A 17,524-nucleotide genomic window follows, 5' to 3' on the forward strand; every position below is an offset into this window, starting at 1 on the left:
ATCCAGTACAAGAAAATGAACAGTTAAAAATTGATTTGGTTGCCTTTCAAACTTTGCTATAAAAACGTTCGACAATTGATAACATAACTCACAAATGGAGACATCGGTCAAATAGCAGAGTGTACAGGGAGTTTGCCTTTTGCTGGTTTGTATTTACTTTGCGCATGCCTGAAAATTTTGACAGTACGAAATCAAGTAGACTTTTCCGTTCGTTGCAGCGTGTGTCACTATTTTTCGCGTTGTGCCTCGATTTTTGAAGAATATTAAGGGTATACTGTTACTATAATTTGAGTCTAGATCTTTATATTGTACTAACAAATTGTGTGGAAATGTCTAAAAAGTATGCAAAATGCAAGGTTTTCCTCATAACAGCTTTTCCCTATAACAGTGAACCTATAGAACTAGTGTTGTGAGCCTACCGAGTAAGAATCAATGAGTGAGTTGAATCTTACTAGTGAGTGAGTCGCTACTTCACAAAGGAGGCTCATTACACATTAGCAAGGCATATTATAGCACATAAAACATCATTATATAAGTAGTCCTTCGACTTGTCTTCTCTTAAGCAACTCACTCATGGATGAGTTAAAAGAGTCAGTTAAAGAGTTTGCTCTTTTGAATGACTCACTCCCTCTATTTTAATCAACCTTAGTAAGTGATTATACAACGCCATCTGGCGGAAAGCTGGCTAGATGATTAAGTGGTACTACAAGAGCGGACCGTCCCGTACGTCAAATGTCCTCCTGTGCCAATCGTAGCTCAAGTCGTTCTCAACCGAACTCTTTATTCATGCCAAAATGATAAGGAACAAGGAAACAAGTAGGACGTTGCAGTACCGGATGATAAACCCTGGTATGAGACATGGTTGTTCCTTTTTGATGAAATGGACTATGAAAAAGACAAAACATCATCGTGGATGTCACGATTAGATCTTACTCTTTACAAAAGTTCTTGATAATTATTTGTTTCGCAACGCATCGACCCCCATTTTTGGATACCGCAGATCCAAATTCATTAGTGTCTCTACACTACTCATCAGTTTGCGAAAGACTGAAGATTTTACAGAATGCGGTTTTAGTTCATTTCCTACCCTGTATAAGTGCTTTCGGCTCTACCAAAACAACACCATTCTTTGGCTACATTTGTTATTAATGAACGCATTCCTCTAAACTCATCTCCGGTAAACGGAGATGTGCGGTTTAGGCGGGTAAAGTGCGACCAAAAGGCCATCGTCAACCGGATCCGGCGAAGGGCTTTAAGCTGTTTCCGTCATTTTCATTAGCGTGCGGCAATGTCGGAAAGGCTAACATGCCCGGTACACTAGCTTTTCCTGTTTGTTGGTGAAGCGACAACGTTGGTCGCTTGTTTAAGACCTCTGCAGGATTTACCAGGCCAGCTAGGGGGGGATGGATATGCGGGAGCGGATGCGGTTATTCTTCCACTGAGCAAACATTGGTGAAACGTTGACTAACCAAATGGTACCACGGTTAGGCGTTTCACCACCTTGTTTAGGTCATTGTGTGCATAGGGGAAATGAAACGCACCGTGTCGTATTTGAACAGGTGAGAACGATGGGGGTCCCGGTGCGAAATGGGACATGGTACGGTCAGCCCAGAATATATCAACAATCACACCAAAAAGAATGGTGCACGCAAAAAAAAACATAACCGGGTCTATGGTTGCGCCGTGTAAGACACCTTTTACAACATGCCTCCCTATTGTGCGGTTACGGTTTTATAGAACGTGCTCAGGATATTGTTTGCTTTGTTAAGAAGATTCACCATCCCAGCAGCTCCCGCACTATGTTGACACGTGGTTAGTGGTAGTGTCTTATTTTTTAAAACTTTTTTTTATTATTGTGTTATGCATCCGCTGCAAGAGACCGAGCCTCGAAACAAAAGGACGTCCTACTCGAGCACGGCTCCAACGGGAGGCTTGTCTACACACGTGAAGTGGGCACATCCTTCAGGTGCATCGGCTACGACAAAAGCTGCCTGAAATTAGAAATACACACATACACGCACGCGTTGCATCACATCCTTTCCTGGCGGCCTCCATTGGTGGCTTGTGCAACGACGGCGGAGGATCATTAAAATGCAGTAAGAAGTTGGTAACAACAGGCACACGGGATACACGGGAAGGTGATGCGGGATGAAGGAGAACAATGAACACACTGCCGCATGTTGATTGCATGTTTCTTTTCGGAACAAAACAATCAAACTGTCGATCGATACAGTGGAGCTGGCAGAGGGATATTGTGTGGCATGCGTTATCGCACACTTGTTGTTGAGACAAATTTCGATCGATCGATGGTGAAAGAAAGTTTTGAAAGTGTGGTAAGTAGGAGTACAGTTTGTATTACTATTTGTATAACTGTTTCCGAATAAACTCCAAGAAGTTCTTCATTAGATTATCCAAATATAACTCCACATTGCTACTAGTTCTGGTTTCGCTAAAGTTGGACTCTTCCATTTCTCTGTGTGACATGCTCAGACATTTCTGACAAGTCCACGAGAACCTCGGTCCTCGGGGAAGACTTCATGTAATGTACAATTTAATCTTCTCAATAGCCAGAGCTATAATCGTTAATAGCAACATTGTTGAATATGAACTGCATTACTTAAAAACTGTTTAAAAGAAATTCAAACAACTCATCAAACTGCAGAGGTTTATTGTAGCCTTTCTGCCATCATCCAAAGTTCCAACGTTTATATCTTCCTTCACAAGGCAGCCTTTACTGAGCACGTAATTTTTGAAAGTTGTATGCGCCATAACTCACCTTAAATTACTTTCTTTTTGCACCTTTGCACCACCGTTTGACGGTGCACTTTCCAACACCTTTAAGATGCGCATTATAAATCCCTTCTGTACGGCACTTCATTACACAAATGGGCAAAATTTCGCTCATTAACTGCAAATTGAAAACAAAGAAACTCTTTCGGCAGGTAAAACCATTATTTTTACTAAAAAAAACGGGTTCTGAGAAAACTTTTCGCCCCCGAAAACTGTTCGGTCTTTAAGTCTTTAATGTTACCGCTACACCTCTCGAAGGGACTCGAAGTGCTTCAGTGGCCTAATCAGTTCGCCGGTGAATTTAATGCTCGTCCACTCGCACAGCGCACAGAGCATCCTGTCCGCTTTGCTTCATAATTTAAACTGTGACTGACAGCAATGTCAGCGAGCATTTGCTTACGGCCGTTCGTCCGGGGCTGGATCGTTGTCGCATTAAGTATCTTACACGCCGGCGTTTACGTTGGGTCGGAGTGGAGAAAAGAAGTTAAGCACTAAAAATAGCTATCATTAGCTGGATCGATTAAATTACGGCCAGCAAGGTTCACAGGCGTTGCATCGTCGTTGCGCGACCGTGTGGTGTTCCTTTGGCAGTTGCTTTGGTTGTGCACCAGTTCAGTTTGATGATGGAATATTCATAGATAGAGTGAAGTGCTATCGGGTTTCAATACAACCTTTATCTTTTGCTGTTGATGAAGAAGTGTATTCTGATTTATCGATAAACTGCAGGGAAACATAAATATTTCATGATGCGTGGCGTAACAAAAAACCCGTTTGCCGGGAATTAAATTAGTTTCATTACTTTTGCATAATGTGCCCCACTATATCTATAATTAATAGACCTTGGAATCGCATTATGCTGCGAAATGGGTGGAAGGCTGGGCTTGGATAAATCTTCGATGCCTAAGTTACATAAAGTACGGCATCCAATTGCTTGCTGTATTATTAAACCGTCTACGGCTATTGAACTAAAGCAATGGGTTTCATGTCAAACAGCTCTCTTTCTTCAGGCTCAACCTCATTACTAAGGACCAGAGGATGGCTTCTTCCTTTTACGCATGTTACCTTCGCATTACGGTGTAACGCTTTTTCCAGAAATGCTCCACTCCAGGCCCGCAGAAAATGCAGGCCAGTCTCATGTCAGCCATGCTGATTAAATATTCATCGTTCAGTGCACCCGGGAATAGCTGGGTAGTGTTACGCCAACCGTTTGCAGGAAGGAACACAACAAGCAAAACAAGCAGTTGAGGGGCATTTTTTCCCGGAATGAAACGAATCAATTGATTCCTGTAAAATGATACGGTAAATAATGTAGGTTTTTCATATTGAGCTTTTAATGATAGAGCGAAGAATATTAGTAATCCTTCAAATAAGCAACAAGGCTAATATAAAACTTTAACAACATTATTTTTAGGGAATTTATGTGAAGGATCTCGGCAACTGGTCAGCTTAGTAGTAAAACATGAAGTGCTAATTGCATACTTTTAGGCGTTATGAGCTCATCGTTCAGAGTTCACATCTTCTAGAACATTATAAAATACACTGAATGGGCAGCTCTTTTCACACACTTTAGCATTAGCAAGCTAGTGTTTACTGTCCCGGCTTGTGTTTGATGATGAGTATATGACTTTGACGTCCTTCTTTCGTTGCGTATGGTCACAGTCACGCAATCGCAAGCGGACAGTAGTAGAGATTCCGTTGCAAACAGGCATCATCAATCATCTTGTCGTAAGCGTCACATGTGGCGTAAAGCAATGGTGTTTGTGTTCGTACGAGCTTTGATAGACAACGTTAAATTGTTTGGAATAATAAAAGAAGGTAAAGATGACATACATCTTTCGGATGGCATGTGGGCAGTTAAAATGTGTTTTCATAATAACCATTTGCAACCATCATCACGGTCGATGATGAAATCAAATTTCCTTGGCTACGAAAAGGGCTTTCCGCTAACGAAACATCACAAGAATGTTGTACGGCAACAATCATAAAAGCTTATTTCCGCAGAGTGAATGAACGTTCGTTTCGAGCTTGATTTGATGACGGGGAGTAAATTTGGACGGTGTGTATTATTTCCCGGAAGCTCTGCAAATACCAATACGTGCGTCTTCAGAATGTTCGGCATCGAGTTTAGCGGAACGGTTTGAAAGCTAATATATCCGGAGATTGCAGGCACAGTTTACAGCAATCAGAATGTGAAAAGCTTAATTCCAGGGGTTGGTAAAGCGTACATCGAGCATATTTATGAGGTGAGTACTAAAAGGAAAGTTGTTGTAATTAAGTTCACAAACTTCTAACAGTATGTTACAGGAGAACGTCGATTATCCAGCACCTGATTAACCGGGGGCCGGATTATCCGTGTATTATAAAATGACAACTAGTAGAATAGTTTTGAACTTTTAACCATTGGCTCGGTTTAACCGGTTGGCCCAAGAGAAACGTGAGAATTTTCTATAAACAGTTTACCAAGTTAAACTTCCTGGAAAATGTTCCATATTGTTAATAAAGTATAACTTATGATACTAAATACATACAGATTCTTTTATTGCTGACCTGTCATCTTCATCTTCATTTATTGCACGTACAAAGCTGAGGTGCCTATCATCCGTGGAATTCGATAAACCGGCATGCGGCGAACCATTGCCCGGATAATCGACGTTCTACTGAATGTTGTAGCTATCCTACTGTATCTATCCTTTCTTTTATGGGCAACACCTGAATGTATGCAAAGCGACACTATTATGAGGCACTAGAGTTTTAGAACAATAAGAAGATTTAGTACAAAAATGCACGTGCTTCACGTATAGTATTTAGTTGTTGTGGCATGTCCAAATTAATCCCTCTCCTTTATTCTCCACTGTCCTATTCTCTTCATTTTCTATCATAAACATATGTTAAATTACTTACGCTTACGATTCCGTTCAATAATAAAGTTTGCCGACCTCTGGTAGATGCGGGCAAGCAATGTGAAAATAGATCCAGCCCCAAGCACGCTGGAGGCAATCGACATTATTGTGTGCCTAGCAGGAAATCAATACTGCCCAGGGTGATGAACAGCAGTGGCAAGCGAATGCACTCCCAGTGGTGGTACAGGAATCCGTATACCGACGTATTGCAATCAAATAAAGCCACTGTCATCGATTTGTGCCCGCGTTGAGCAACGAACACGCGTCGACTGTTTTTTTGTCGAATGAACCGATTGGTTCATTTTCAAACTCCGCACAAAGCAAAATGGGAAGCTGAGCGGTTAAAGAACGTAAAACTGGCGATGGGGAAAAAAGACAAACCCTAGGCGCCATTCAGTCTCCAGCGCAAGGAGGATGCTTTGCGTTTCAGTCGTACAAGTATTGCAAAAGCTTCCACAGTTCCATCATTCTCCGTTCGGACTCACATTTCGCAGAAGTTCCGAAGCCCCGACGGTGCGTATCTTGTTCCTTCGGTTTCGGCCATTTCATTGCGTCTGTCTGTTTTGTCTGTCTGCCAGACAGTCTGACTGTCGGATCGCTGCCCAATTATGGCGCATCCAAAGCGATGGGGATAAAAAGATCTCTCAAATATTCAGCGCTAAGCAACATATCTTAGCGGTAGGTTAGGCATGAGAGCATCAAAGCGTGAGAAATGTTTGTCTTTCAACAAAAATCTTAGCTATGTTTCACGCTAGGGACTTGCCTTCCATCACAGCCCCTGTCTGCAGGGGAATAGAAGTTGATAGTGAAATTAATGTTTATCTTCTGAAGTGATTTCCCACAGGGCGTTGACATAATGCTGACGTTTCAATCCAAAGGTGGCAGGATGAGTTTCATTTCGAGATTGCTCAGCCCATTCCTTTGATGTCGCTTGTGGACGTTACAAACATTCGGCTTGTCTAGACGGCGATGTGTTTCCTTCAATGTTTTCCGAACACAACCGGGTTTGTCCTCATCGCATCGGAAACTGTTTCCGTTCGCATTTGAACATTGTTTCAAAATGCTCCAACACTATTTTATCGATACTATCGAACGACAATAATCAAACGCTGCCTGCTTCGATTGTCAGTTTATCTGACAGTTTGGGCACTATCAAAGTTCAACATTACGTTATGTATGCTCAAGATGTTCCATTTTTTATGCAGATTAGGTCTGAAACGAAATGCAAAAAAGTAGCTGTAGCCCACAACAACGATGCAGAAGGCTTTTTTCCCCCGTATTCAACCTTGCGCTCAGATTTACCCAACTCCAGTGCTTCGAGCAAACTCTCCTTCGAGTGTAAGACACACTTCAAAAACAAACAACTCCCCGATTCGTAGCGACGAAAAACCAAAAAACAACTCCGTACTCTTTGGCCCTACGATCGAAAGACAATAGTACTACCGACCGCCAAACGTATCGAACTGTTGTACGGTGTTCATATTTGTGTTTCACCGCTGACGTGCGCGTTGGAAATCGATTTTACGGATCAGGAGCTTTGAAGCGAACCGTGAATATTCGTTTCGGTTCTACTGGGGCGCACCCGACAGTGCCGGCAGGAAAATAAAAACCATGTCGCTGCCATTCCTATGCTCTGCGCTGCAAGGAATCTAATCGACATTAGAGCACCTGTGTATTATCCTTTTGATGTCCTGTTAATGGGAATTTTAGCTGCAGTGTGGGATTGTTACCAGCAAACGGGACTGATGTTGTTCTTACATCCATTGCCTTCTCAGTTTTGAGTTAGAAATGGTTGTAATAATTGTAACAACTTTATCCTAACGTAAGTGATGTTTAAATCATGTAAAGTAAGCTGAAAAATGTTGACTCTATCATATGAATTTAAAATTTTGCTCGGGTGGATATAAGCCCCAATGATGACTGCAAATAAACCAATATAAGTAAAACCCTGAGCAATTCTGAGCGATTCATTTTCAAGCTAAGCAAACTGCTTGACAATTTCTTGTAGATAAATTTAACACAGCTTGTCATTTATTTTCCTTTTCTGCTTAAAATTGTTAAACTTAACATATTTGCTTTTATTTAATGTAGCAAGAGACGGTTCATGAATGAAGTGATGTTCAGCTCAGCGAATAAAAACAAATGGTTTAAACTCAACCACACACTAGCATTAAACTCGCTCTCAATCTAGTCCAGTAATCAGGCAAATGAAACGTTTCCGCATAATTTTGTCATCGATTCGGAATGTGTTTCTATCGGCGCTTTACCATTATGCGGTCTCGAGCGTTGAAGATTACCAAACACCGAACCCATACCCAGAAACCATCCCCGGTGCCGAAGGCTCTCATTCAAAATATCGCAATATGCAAATTGAAGCGTAACCATTGGCGTTGATGTTAAATTCATGAAACAATAGTTGACAAGAAATCCGTGCCGTGCGTACTGCAGCAGAATTCGAAATCAGAGAATTTCGCATTCTTGTCAAAACGGTTCATTCGAGCTCGCTTCGGGGTGATTGAGTGGTGTGTGTGTGTGTTACTATTCTTTTTCCTTTTATACATTCTCAAGCACTCTGTATCAATTCAGCTGTAAGTGGTGGTGTTTTGCAGACCGTCGTCAATAGCTTCTGGTTCTTAAGATCGTTATAAAATATTTTCCACGGCTAGTGGCAGTGCAAGGGGAAATGAAAGTGTAAGTAAATTGCGAAAAGGCCCGAAACGGAAGGAATCGGTTTTATTGCCCATCGTGCACCGAAAAAACAACCATAGCAAGATAAATGAAGATTGTTTCGTTCTCGAAGATTGTGCCTTTCCTTCCTTCAATCAACTAAATGAGTGTCCAATGACAAATGATAGCTCGAAGCACCGCTGTGCAAGATTTATGGTTGTTACCGCTTCGGGCAGTCAGGCTTAGTGTTAACTTTTTTTTAAAGAAACAAATATGTTTCTAACGAAAGCTGATAATTGAGCAAACATAAATAAAATTTCTATTAGAATTAAAAATAAAACATCTATATGTTATAATATTTTGAGTAGCCTGAAAGTATGCAATACTATGCAATACAGTCAGTGACCTAAGAACGTACACATGCGTAGGACACAATAATGAAGTGTTCAAAACATTGCATACATCAGGGCGTTTGCATAAAGGACCTAAGCTCAACAATAACATATTTATGTTGGTTAAGTTAATTAAAATTTGAAGAAAAAAATCAGGCGCTGCAAAAATACAGAAAGTACAGAATGTATTGAATTGGACCATTTTCCCAGTACGTGATGAAATGGAAATAGGATGAAACCCATCAAGAATTTTATTTTTAACATAATATTTTTAAAAAACGTGAAATTTGTCATCAAAAAACTCCAATCAAAACAGTTTCGTGCGTGGGAAAGGTGTGAAAATGTTGCCTGTTAACGTTTAAACGCGGCAGCATGTCATTTGTGAAATGAAACCGTAGAAAGAGCCGCGAAAGAAAACAAACTCACATAACACAAAAAAATGAAACGGAACGGAAACGGATTTAAATGTGGAAAGGAAATCTAATTTACGCTTTCCAAATTCGTACAGTCGCACAAACATTTGTAAAAACAAAACAAAACCACAACACACAGGCGTCATCTTGTTGCACAAACGGAACCAGGTGAGTAGTGGGAACGGAAGGAACGGGAACACAAAAATGTCGCCTACAGAAAATATACGCCCGGAGCAAATTGGATACGGTAAATTGGGGCAGGTATTTTTGGTCGGGAGTGAAAATTCGGTGACGGATATTTCGAACGGAAATTATTAGCGATGCCAGCGCGCTGGAGCGGCGCGTGCGTTGGTGTAGGCTAATGTACTTTGTAGAAAGGAAAATTGGTTTGTTTTCATGGGGAAAAAATGGTGTTACAAATCAAACAACCACTTAATTAGTTTATATTAAAAAAGGATTTTTAAAGAAAATACCTGAAAATAACATTCAAAAACAGCACAAATTTAAAACAAGCCAAACAACGGCCAGTCCGGTGACTCAACCAGCCGTCAACGCAAGTACCACTAATGAAGCGTTTGATGCGTTCCGTTTTGCGCAATCAAAGCGAAGCAGTCGCAGGCGCAATCTAATTATAGCCAAACAAAGTGCTCGCAATTTCAAAACAGGCTATATTGGGATGTGCAGCACGACGGGTGAACGGGGTTCGGGGTGAAGTCGCTAGAACCGGTGGAATTGAGTTTCGAAAAATTGTAATTCAATGACAGTTATTGCCTCGCAGGTAATGCTTCAATTTATGTTTTTTTGTGTGTTTTCTTCAGCATTGTGCAGGATGAAAAACAAGGAAAACAGATCCCTCTTTTGTGTTACCATAATTTTGTTACTTGTTTAGTTGCCATAAAGATAATACGTTAAAATGTTGCTTTTACCAAAAAAATTCATAACGGCATGGCAAATTGTACTGGAGTGTGTCTAGTAAATTAAATGAAAAATTCAAGGCCCCTGTGTCCCAACGAGGGTGAGACGAAATGCTGCCCCAAAATGAAAGGATAATCTTCCGTGCATTATCCAAAAGAAAGTATGAGAGAAGGGAAAAAACCTTCCCAGCCATAAAGCCGTGCTCGATCTGGCACAAATGTGACCTACTTTTCGGTTTTGCAGGAACGGCTGATAAGGCTCTTATTTGCTCGGTTCACATTCATTCGTGGCTTTTCCCTCGAGTCCTATACCGGTGTACGGTGGCGCAGACCGGCGAACGTATCCAGACTGCCTGCTGTTGCCATCGGCAGTGAGTTCTGATTTGGTATCGGTTGGCATAAAATATTAATAGAGTCCGAAAAATGTACAAATAATTGTACCAGCCAAAGCCACGTGCGGTACAACGATGTGTACCGAGTAGCCTTTTTCCCGTGATATCAGATAACAACGGCCATGACCGGTTTGGGCAAGCATCATGAAAACAGATTGTGCTATCGGTTACGGTAATTGTACACAAAATGAAAGATGGTGTGTGTCGAGCGTTTTAATAGAATGCCCCTGTTTTAATGAAATGGTATTGAAAAAGGTTTTCTTTATATTAAAACACCCGTTGGCAAAACTTCCGTTCCTCCTGTACTAAAATACCAGGCGCCTCCACCAGAACTACTATTTGACTATTTAATAGTTTATTAATCTATTTTTTTCATTTTCGATAATAGTATGTTTAAGGTTAAAAAAACACCGAAATAGTACAGAAAAATATGCTGCAGAGTTCAAACTCACGGTACCGTGATACTTTCCAGCATAGGGCAAAAATTCCCATAAAGCAAACACATGAAAGAACCGAACAGATTTATTGTGCTGGTAAAGCGGGGCCAGGTTCATCAGGAGCAGCAACGAAAAAAAAAACAAAATAACCCGTCGAAGTATATTCAAATAAACCGTCCAAACAACCAACTGTACGGTACGCGCACAAACATGAATTTCTCACGATGAATTCCAGAGCTCGCAGCCCTGCAGCGAACCGTGAATCGCATCATCAAACGAATGCGTAATACATAGCGGCACTATAAAAAAAAGTGGCAGCCATGGCAGCATGAAACAGGCATTCTTGCACAAGGCAAAACATCAACTTTGATGGAATTTATACGAAATGAAATCATTCGGGAAAAATACCATTGCGTAGCTAGCGGAAGCTTCACTAAATCCATCGCAGGAGCTATGCAATTGTGTGTCTAGTTTTATATTAATGTTTTCTGATTGACGAGGTCGCTTAAATTAAATTGCATGGTTTTTGTGCAATCATTTACTTAGAACTTTAATGAAATGGATTCTGTAGATGTAAGTAACAATTCAATTTAAATAATTAGTTCGGGCATCAGACTGCGAAAGAGCAACGGATATGGAATTCAAATGGCAGTTTTTCGCCCCCATTCGCTTCCTTTTCAGGCAGACTGGCGTCAAGTATTGTCTTGAATGGCAAGACAGTTCCCAGACGGTGCTGTGAAGCGGCCCAAACTTGTGCAAAAGTTCCACAAAAGCAATCTACTGTTGGTGGCCGCTTTGATATTTGCTATTCTTCTCCTGCATTGCATTACTTCGTCGAAATAAAGCAATCCATTGCGAGTAGCGGTTTACAACAGACTTTTAGTAACAATAGGAGTAAAACTCAACAGAAATTGGTGCAATACGAAAATGGAAAAAAATGACTGCAACCACCACAACGAAATCGTTTATCGTAATTGAACGGCGGCAGTTTGAGTGATGCAATTTTGCAATTCGCTTTTGCTGCACTTTACCGTTGTTGGGTGGGGGAGTGGGGAATAAATCTTCATTTCAGCAATGCACCGAAGATAGTAATGAATATTGATTTTCGATTATGGACACTGGATTAAGAAAGGTTTTCCGAAGATGAAACTTTTACGAAGTTTCAACAATTTGTTGATCCTAACCCAAAAAAAAAATGTTCTCGAAAAACACCAGGCGCCTCCACCCGAACTACTATTAATCCTATTTTCCTCATCATAATATTCCCTTCAATATTGTAATATATTATTTCATAAAATGTCAAAGTTACAATCTACCTTATCCAACTCAAAATAAACTCAAACTCAATCATTAGCAACACTGTTTTTTTTGGTCGACATTTCTGTCATAATTACCCGCAACCTGTCGCTCACGGTGTCAACCAAACTGTCGATCATTCTAATCTGACGGTATAAACAGCCGTTGTCAGCTGCTTGACAAAAGCAAACGCTACCACAACCGAGTTTGTACCGAATGGCTTTATTTTGTTTTTGTCTTTTTCTTCGCGCTCTGTCACTTGCTTTGTTGAAAAACGACCCTGGCTGGTCCCTTGCTGGATTTGGCTGGGAACGTTTTCCAATCAACAGATTATTTGTTTCGTGTGCTACTATTGACCGGAGCGGATCACAGCTCGGGATGAGAAAAAAGCACACAAATTGCATGTTCTTAAAGCATGTAGTTCGCTGCCGTACCGTCTTTATGGACGTTCGTTGGCTCGAATGTTCATTTGTTTACCAATTTGATGGTTTGCCAAGAAGCATGATACATTTCTGTCGTGCCCGAAACAGAAGACCGGCTCGACGACGGCCACAATAAAGCTGAAGGTTTTATTTGCATGATGCTTTCCTTGCTTTGCGCTGGAGGGAAATGACAGGAGATAGGTTTTGCTTCTTTTAAATAATAAATGCTTCTGCGCATATGAATTCTCAATCATCAGGTATCTTTTTATATGGTTTTCTGATGGATTGATAAACAATTGCAATCATGCTTTATTATTGCTTTAATTATTTATAGAATGCAACGATATAAACTATGTACGGCCCAGTTCATCAATCTTAAACAACAAGCGAACAAGTTACAGCATAAATCATGATCAGAAAAGCCACCGCCTTCTTAGCCACTTGTTCAAGCGAGATTATGTAACACTGACCTGTGTAGAACACTTTTCGGCTACATGCCCGGAAAACCCGCTTTTCCCAATGCCACAACCAACTCACAAGGACACCGATCAACTGAAGACACTTCGCAAGCGTTTGACCTTACAGTTTTCCTATCCGGTGTGGCACCCCGGAAGCCTCAAGACGGCCATAAATTCAGTCTCGCACCATTAAACGAATGGCAAACGAATGGAACGGAAGGAAAACTGTGGTGAGAGGCCGTGGCCTGGCCGCATCTCTGCCAAAACAAGACACATTCGCCAATGTTCTGCATTGCGAAAAATTGGGTCATCGTACGATATTACTTCTAAGCGTTCGCTACCCGATGCCAACAAGTCTGGTGAGTGAGCGATATCGGCGAGCGAGTGAAATACTGTACCACGAAGGTGGTCGAACGGGTAAGTGTTGTTTTCCCGTGTACAGTTGGTGATATCATCGTAAATCCGTTTTCCCGCTCGGTTCGGTTCAGTTGTGTTCGGTAAGTGTTGGTCTGTTTATTGATGACAAAAAAAAGGCAAACAAACAAAACCTTTGAACTGGAAGCCGGGACAATGGGAGTGCAACATAAAAATAAAGGAAACGAAACGTAGAAGAAATAACTTGTGAAACGTGTGAAAGCTTTTGGCATCGAAAATGGTGTCCTTTGGAATGGTTTCTTGGGAAAATCCTGAAACAGAGATGGAACGTATTTTTTTTTCGGGGCCGAACGGTATGCACACACGCATATAAAATTCCTAAATTGAGGATGCATAGCGACAAAGCTGTGTCTGCAGGCGTTACAGTTGGGTGATCTTTACACTTCAACTACCAGGCGTCTCCATCGGCGAAGGGCTCAGTCATGGGGTTTTTTGGAAGAATTATGCTCACATTTTTTTAACCGTGGCTGGTTGTTATTATCCGAAAGATATTTGTCTGAAGACCTCCTTGGCAAGCCCGCGGGTGAAGGTGAAATGAAGCAACACATTCCACAGCATTATGGGAGTCATGAAAAACTTGAGGACACTTGCCGCCTGCTGTGTGGGAAAATGTTTTACGGACCACCCACACGTGAACCCCCACCCCCTGGAGGAGTGGAATTCTTTCACGCGCAAGTGTGGGTAGCAAACGTCTGTTACAACAAGATCGTTTTAACCGTATCGTAAACCAACTTCGTTTACGTCACACGTCATGCTTAAAATGTCACCCGAAGGCGGGAGATACATATTTTAGCATTACTGCTTTTGAATATAAATGCAGTTTTAATTTCGTAGTAATTGATTTCTTGATTTGCGTGAAACCATCAACTGTAGCAAACCGCTTATCCAAATGCCTTTTGACAGGAGGGCAGTTTATCCGTGCTGCTCGTGAACATGTCACCTGAAATGCTCGTAATAATCGACTCTATGATCCACAAGTATAAACGATATACTCGTATATTTCGCCCTTTAGGAAACTGGAATTGGAAACATAAGTACACAGGGAATTTTACATGCAATTGGCACTTCAATCCGCTTTGGACATCTCTAACTTTGTCGTGGGAAAGGAATTTGGTCCTTCATAAAATAAAACCTGTCAACAACGGGTCTTCGGCTGTCAACTTCCGATGAGTACGGCTAAACGGCTGTTTTCTTTAATGAGCTTTTCTCACCCTGTCGGGCGCTGTTGAACACACTTTACCATCTTTTATGATTCCAAAACCAGGAGGTACGTCGATAAGCTTAGTTCTAGCCCACGGAATAAGACATCGGACATCTCCCCTCCTTGCAGTTTAATTACTTCTAGATATGTTCCACTTACCTGTAAATGATCTAACAATGCCTCGAGACCTCGATCACTGATGGAGGAGCATCGCAGGCTGAGCGAATGGACGTGTTTCGAAGCAAGTGGGAAGGAGTGTACCAGATCCAGCGCATCTTCGTCGGTCGCACCCATCAGACAGACGGCATGGAAGCTGCGCCGGATGAGCGAATTGTACAGCTTCACCCGGTCCTGGTTGGTCGTCTGGCGCAGTTCACGACACTGCAGTACCGGCACGAGCCCGCTCCAGTAGCGCGGACTTCGGTACAGCAAGTCGCGCCACTTCTGGCAGACCTGTGCCAGTGTGCAGCGCTCGTACGACGTGAAGTACAGGAAGAACCGGGCCAAGAATCGTTCGTCCTGCAGCAGCTGCTCCATCGTGAGTATCTGCGGCAGGGCCAGCTGGGACTGGCCCATCTTACCCGTGCCGCCCAGATGGTGATGGTTGAGCCCTCCGCCGTGCTGATGGTGTTGGCCAATCTTTCTCAGCGACTGAGGTGTGTTGGACTGTGATTTGCCACCGCCAGCTCCCGAACCCATGCCCAACATCGAGCCTCCACCTTTACCGCCCCCCGTGTTCGTACCTCCCGAGGTGTTGGACACACGGGACGGCTTCTCGGGTGCATGGCCACCTCCTCCTACTCCGCCACCTCCACCACCAACACCACCACCGCCGCCGCCGGACTGTGATTGGCCAGCGGTTTGTATGGTGAGGTTTCCGGCAGAGTTGCTGGAGTTGCTAGAGCTACTGGAACCCCCGCACAGCACGTTCGTGACGCGCTCCATCACGCTAGCCTTCTCGCCGGATTTGCCACCACCGCTGCCATGATGGTGCTTCGACCGCAGCCCAAGGCCGTTGATGCGTTTCGATAGTTCGGCCGAGGCACGCTCAACCACTCCCTGGGCGGATATGGAGGACATCTTCAGCATTCAACACAAACACAACCACACATACACGTAAGTGCCTACCCGAGCAGGCCACTTTTACGTAGACACACACACACACGCACACACACGGAGAGGGAACTACACAAACACTTGGAGTTGTGCTACTTCGGGTCACTCGGTCACAACACGATAGGTGGCCACTATTTCGTACGGCAGATTAGCAGTACCACTTTCACACGCTGCAAATACCGCCACATGGAACGTTCCGAACGCTAACCACCGGGAGGTTTCCACTCGGTTCACCAGCCAAAAACACAACGCTGCTAGTCGATGATTGTGCTGTGTGGAGAGTAGAAAAAAGGGAAGCTAGTTTGATGAAGTGGAACGAAATGCAATTTGGCAAAGCACTCGCCCATAGGTGTGGATAGCGAAATGAGGCAGGGAACAAAGGGAAGGCGATTCTCAACACAACAGGCCACAACACAACCACACGTACACATTTTGACAGTTTTCCGTCACGCGATGAAAGGATCAAAAATCCTGTCCAGGAATCGAAGTAGCTAATTTATCTTGTACATGTTTTTGTTTTGTTTTTGTGTTTCCTTGCTTTCACAATCAAAAAGTTCTAATTTCTAGGGTTTTCCAAACGAAATTGATAAAATTTAAGACGAACTTCTTCGTTGCCTATCAATTTTTTTTTTGTTCATTGTTGGTCTTTTTTCTTTGATTTGTTCATACGTGTTGGTAAAATGGGTGAATGAACCGCCTTCACACTGCGAGCCAATGCTTATCGAACGAAAGGCAATGCTTTTCCCTTTATGGGTTCCAAGTTCGCATTCGGCCACCGTCGCAATTTTCCATCGATTTTTGAACACGTTTTGTAACACATACCCACACACACACACACACACATAGTTATACATGTGAGCAGGGAAAATTCCTTTTTCCTATGAACGCTGACTGCACTGGATTATTTGTGAGGTTTCCATGGGCTCAAAGATTCGCTCAAAGAGGGGTAGGCGAATAACATAAAGTTTTAATTTAATCTTTTTAAAGGTTTGAAGACGTGCAGTAATACAAAGAGAGAATTTTAATTGTGTTTTCGATCAGAATTATTTAGATAAAGTGTTCTAATGTTATTATTTTAGTGATTAAAACTAAAGATTACTTGAACAACTTGGAATCCCTGGACAAAATTATCCTTTTTTATTATTCTCTAATCCTTTCATGTTGTGCAATTGTAACTACAATAAAGAAATAACTCCACAGTCCCAGTATTTTGGGGAAAAACATAATCCCAGTTCGTGGAAAACCGTCCAATGAATACGAAAAATCACACACACACTCACACACTTATTTCCCGCAGTGGAAACAGATAGCAGTAGTAGGTGGTAAACACTGATGCGGCAAGAAAAAAAACAGTCGCCCACTAGGCGCACACCTGAGACGGCGACCCGTACCGCACGAATAGCTGCACACGAGTGGTATATGAAAAATTCGACCACCGATGCGATGACTTTTCCTGTGCCCGACAGTGCCCGACCGTTAGGTTGCTGTCTCCCGTAAAGAGTTGCTCGTTAGCGAATGAGTCGCTCTCGCCATTAACGTTTTTGTGTGTGGCAAGGTTCGGAACGGTGGGCTTTCCCTTCATAACCAACACTAGGAAGTGGATGACACTAACACACAGGCTGGGAAGGCTTTAGCAGGATGTGTTGTGTAGCAGTTCTCATTAAACAAACAAACACACATACACCTAGTAC

General features: G+C 42.4%; 1 protein-coding gene across 1 annotated transcript in view; it reads right to left on the reverse strand.

The window, feature by feature from the left end:
* Nucleotides 1-15,806, reverse strand: part of LOC128296837 (F-box/LRR-repeat protein 16) — a 31,879-nt gene extending 16,073 nt beyond the window's left edge. Inside the window, exon 1 of the mRNA XM_053032337.1 lies at nt 14,877-15,806. Within this exon, the coding sequence (XP_052888297.1) occupies nt 14,877-15,806 (930 nt within the window). The remainder of the gene's footprint in view (nt 1-14,876) is intronic.
* Between the last annotated feature and the right edge of the window lie 1,718 nt (nt 15,807-17,524).

Source organism: Anopheles moucheti, chromosome 2, assembly GCF_943734755.1.
Source record: "Anopheles moucheti chromosome 2, idAnoMoucSN_F20_07, whole genome shotgun sequence".
Classification (NCBI taxonomy): Eukaryota; Metazoa; Arthropoda; class Insecta; order Diptera; family Culicidae; genus Anopheles; species Anopheles moucheti.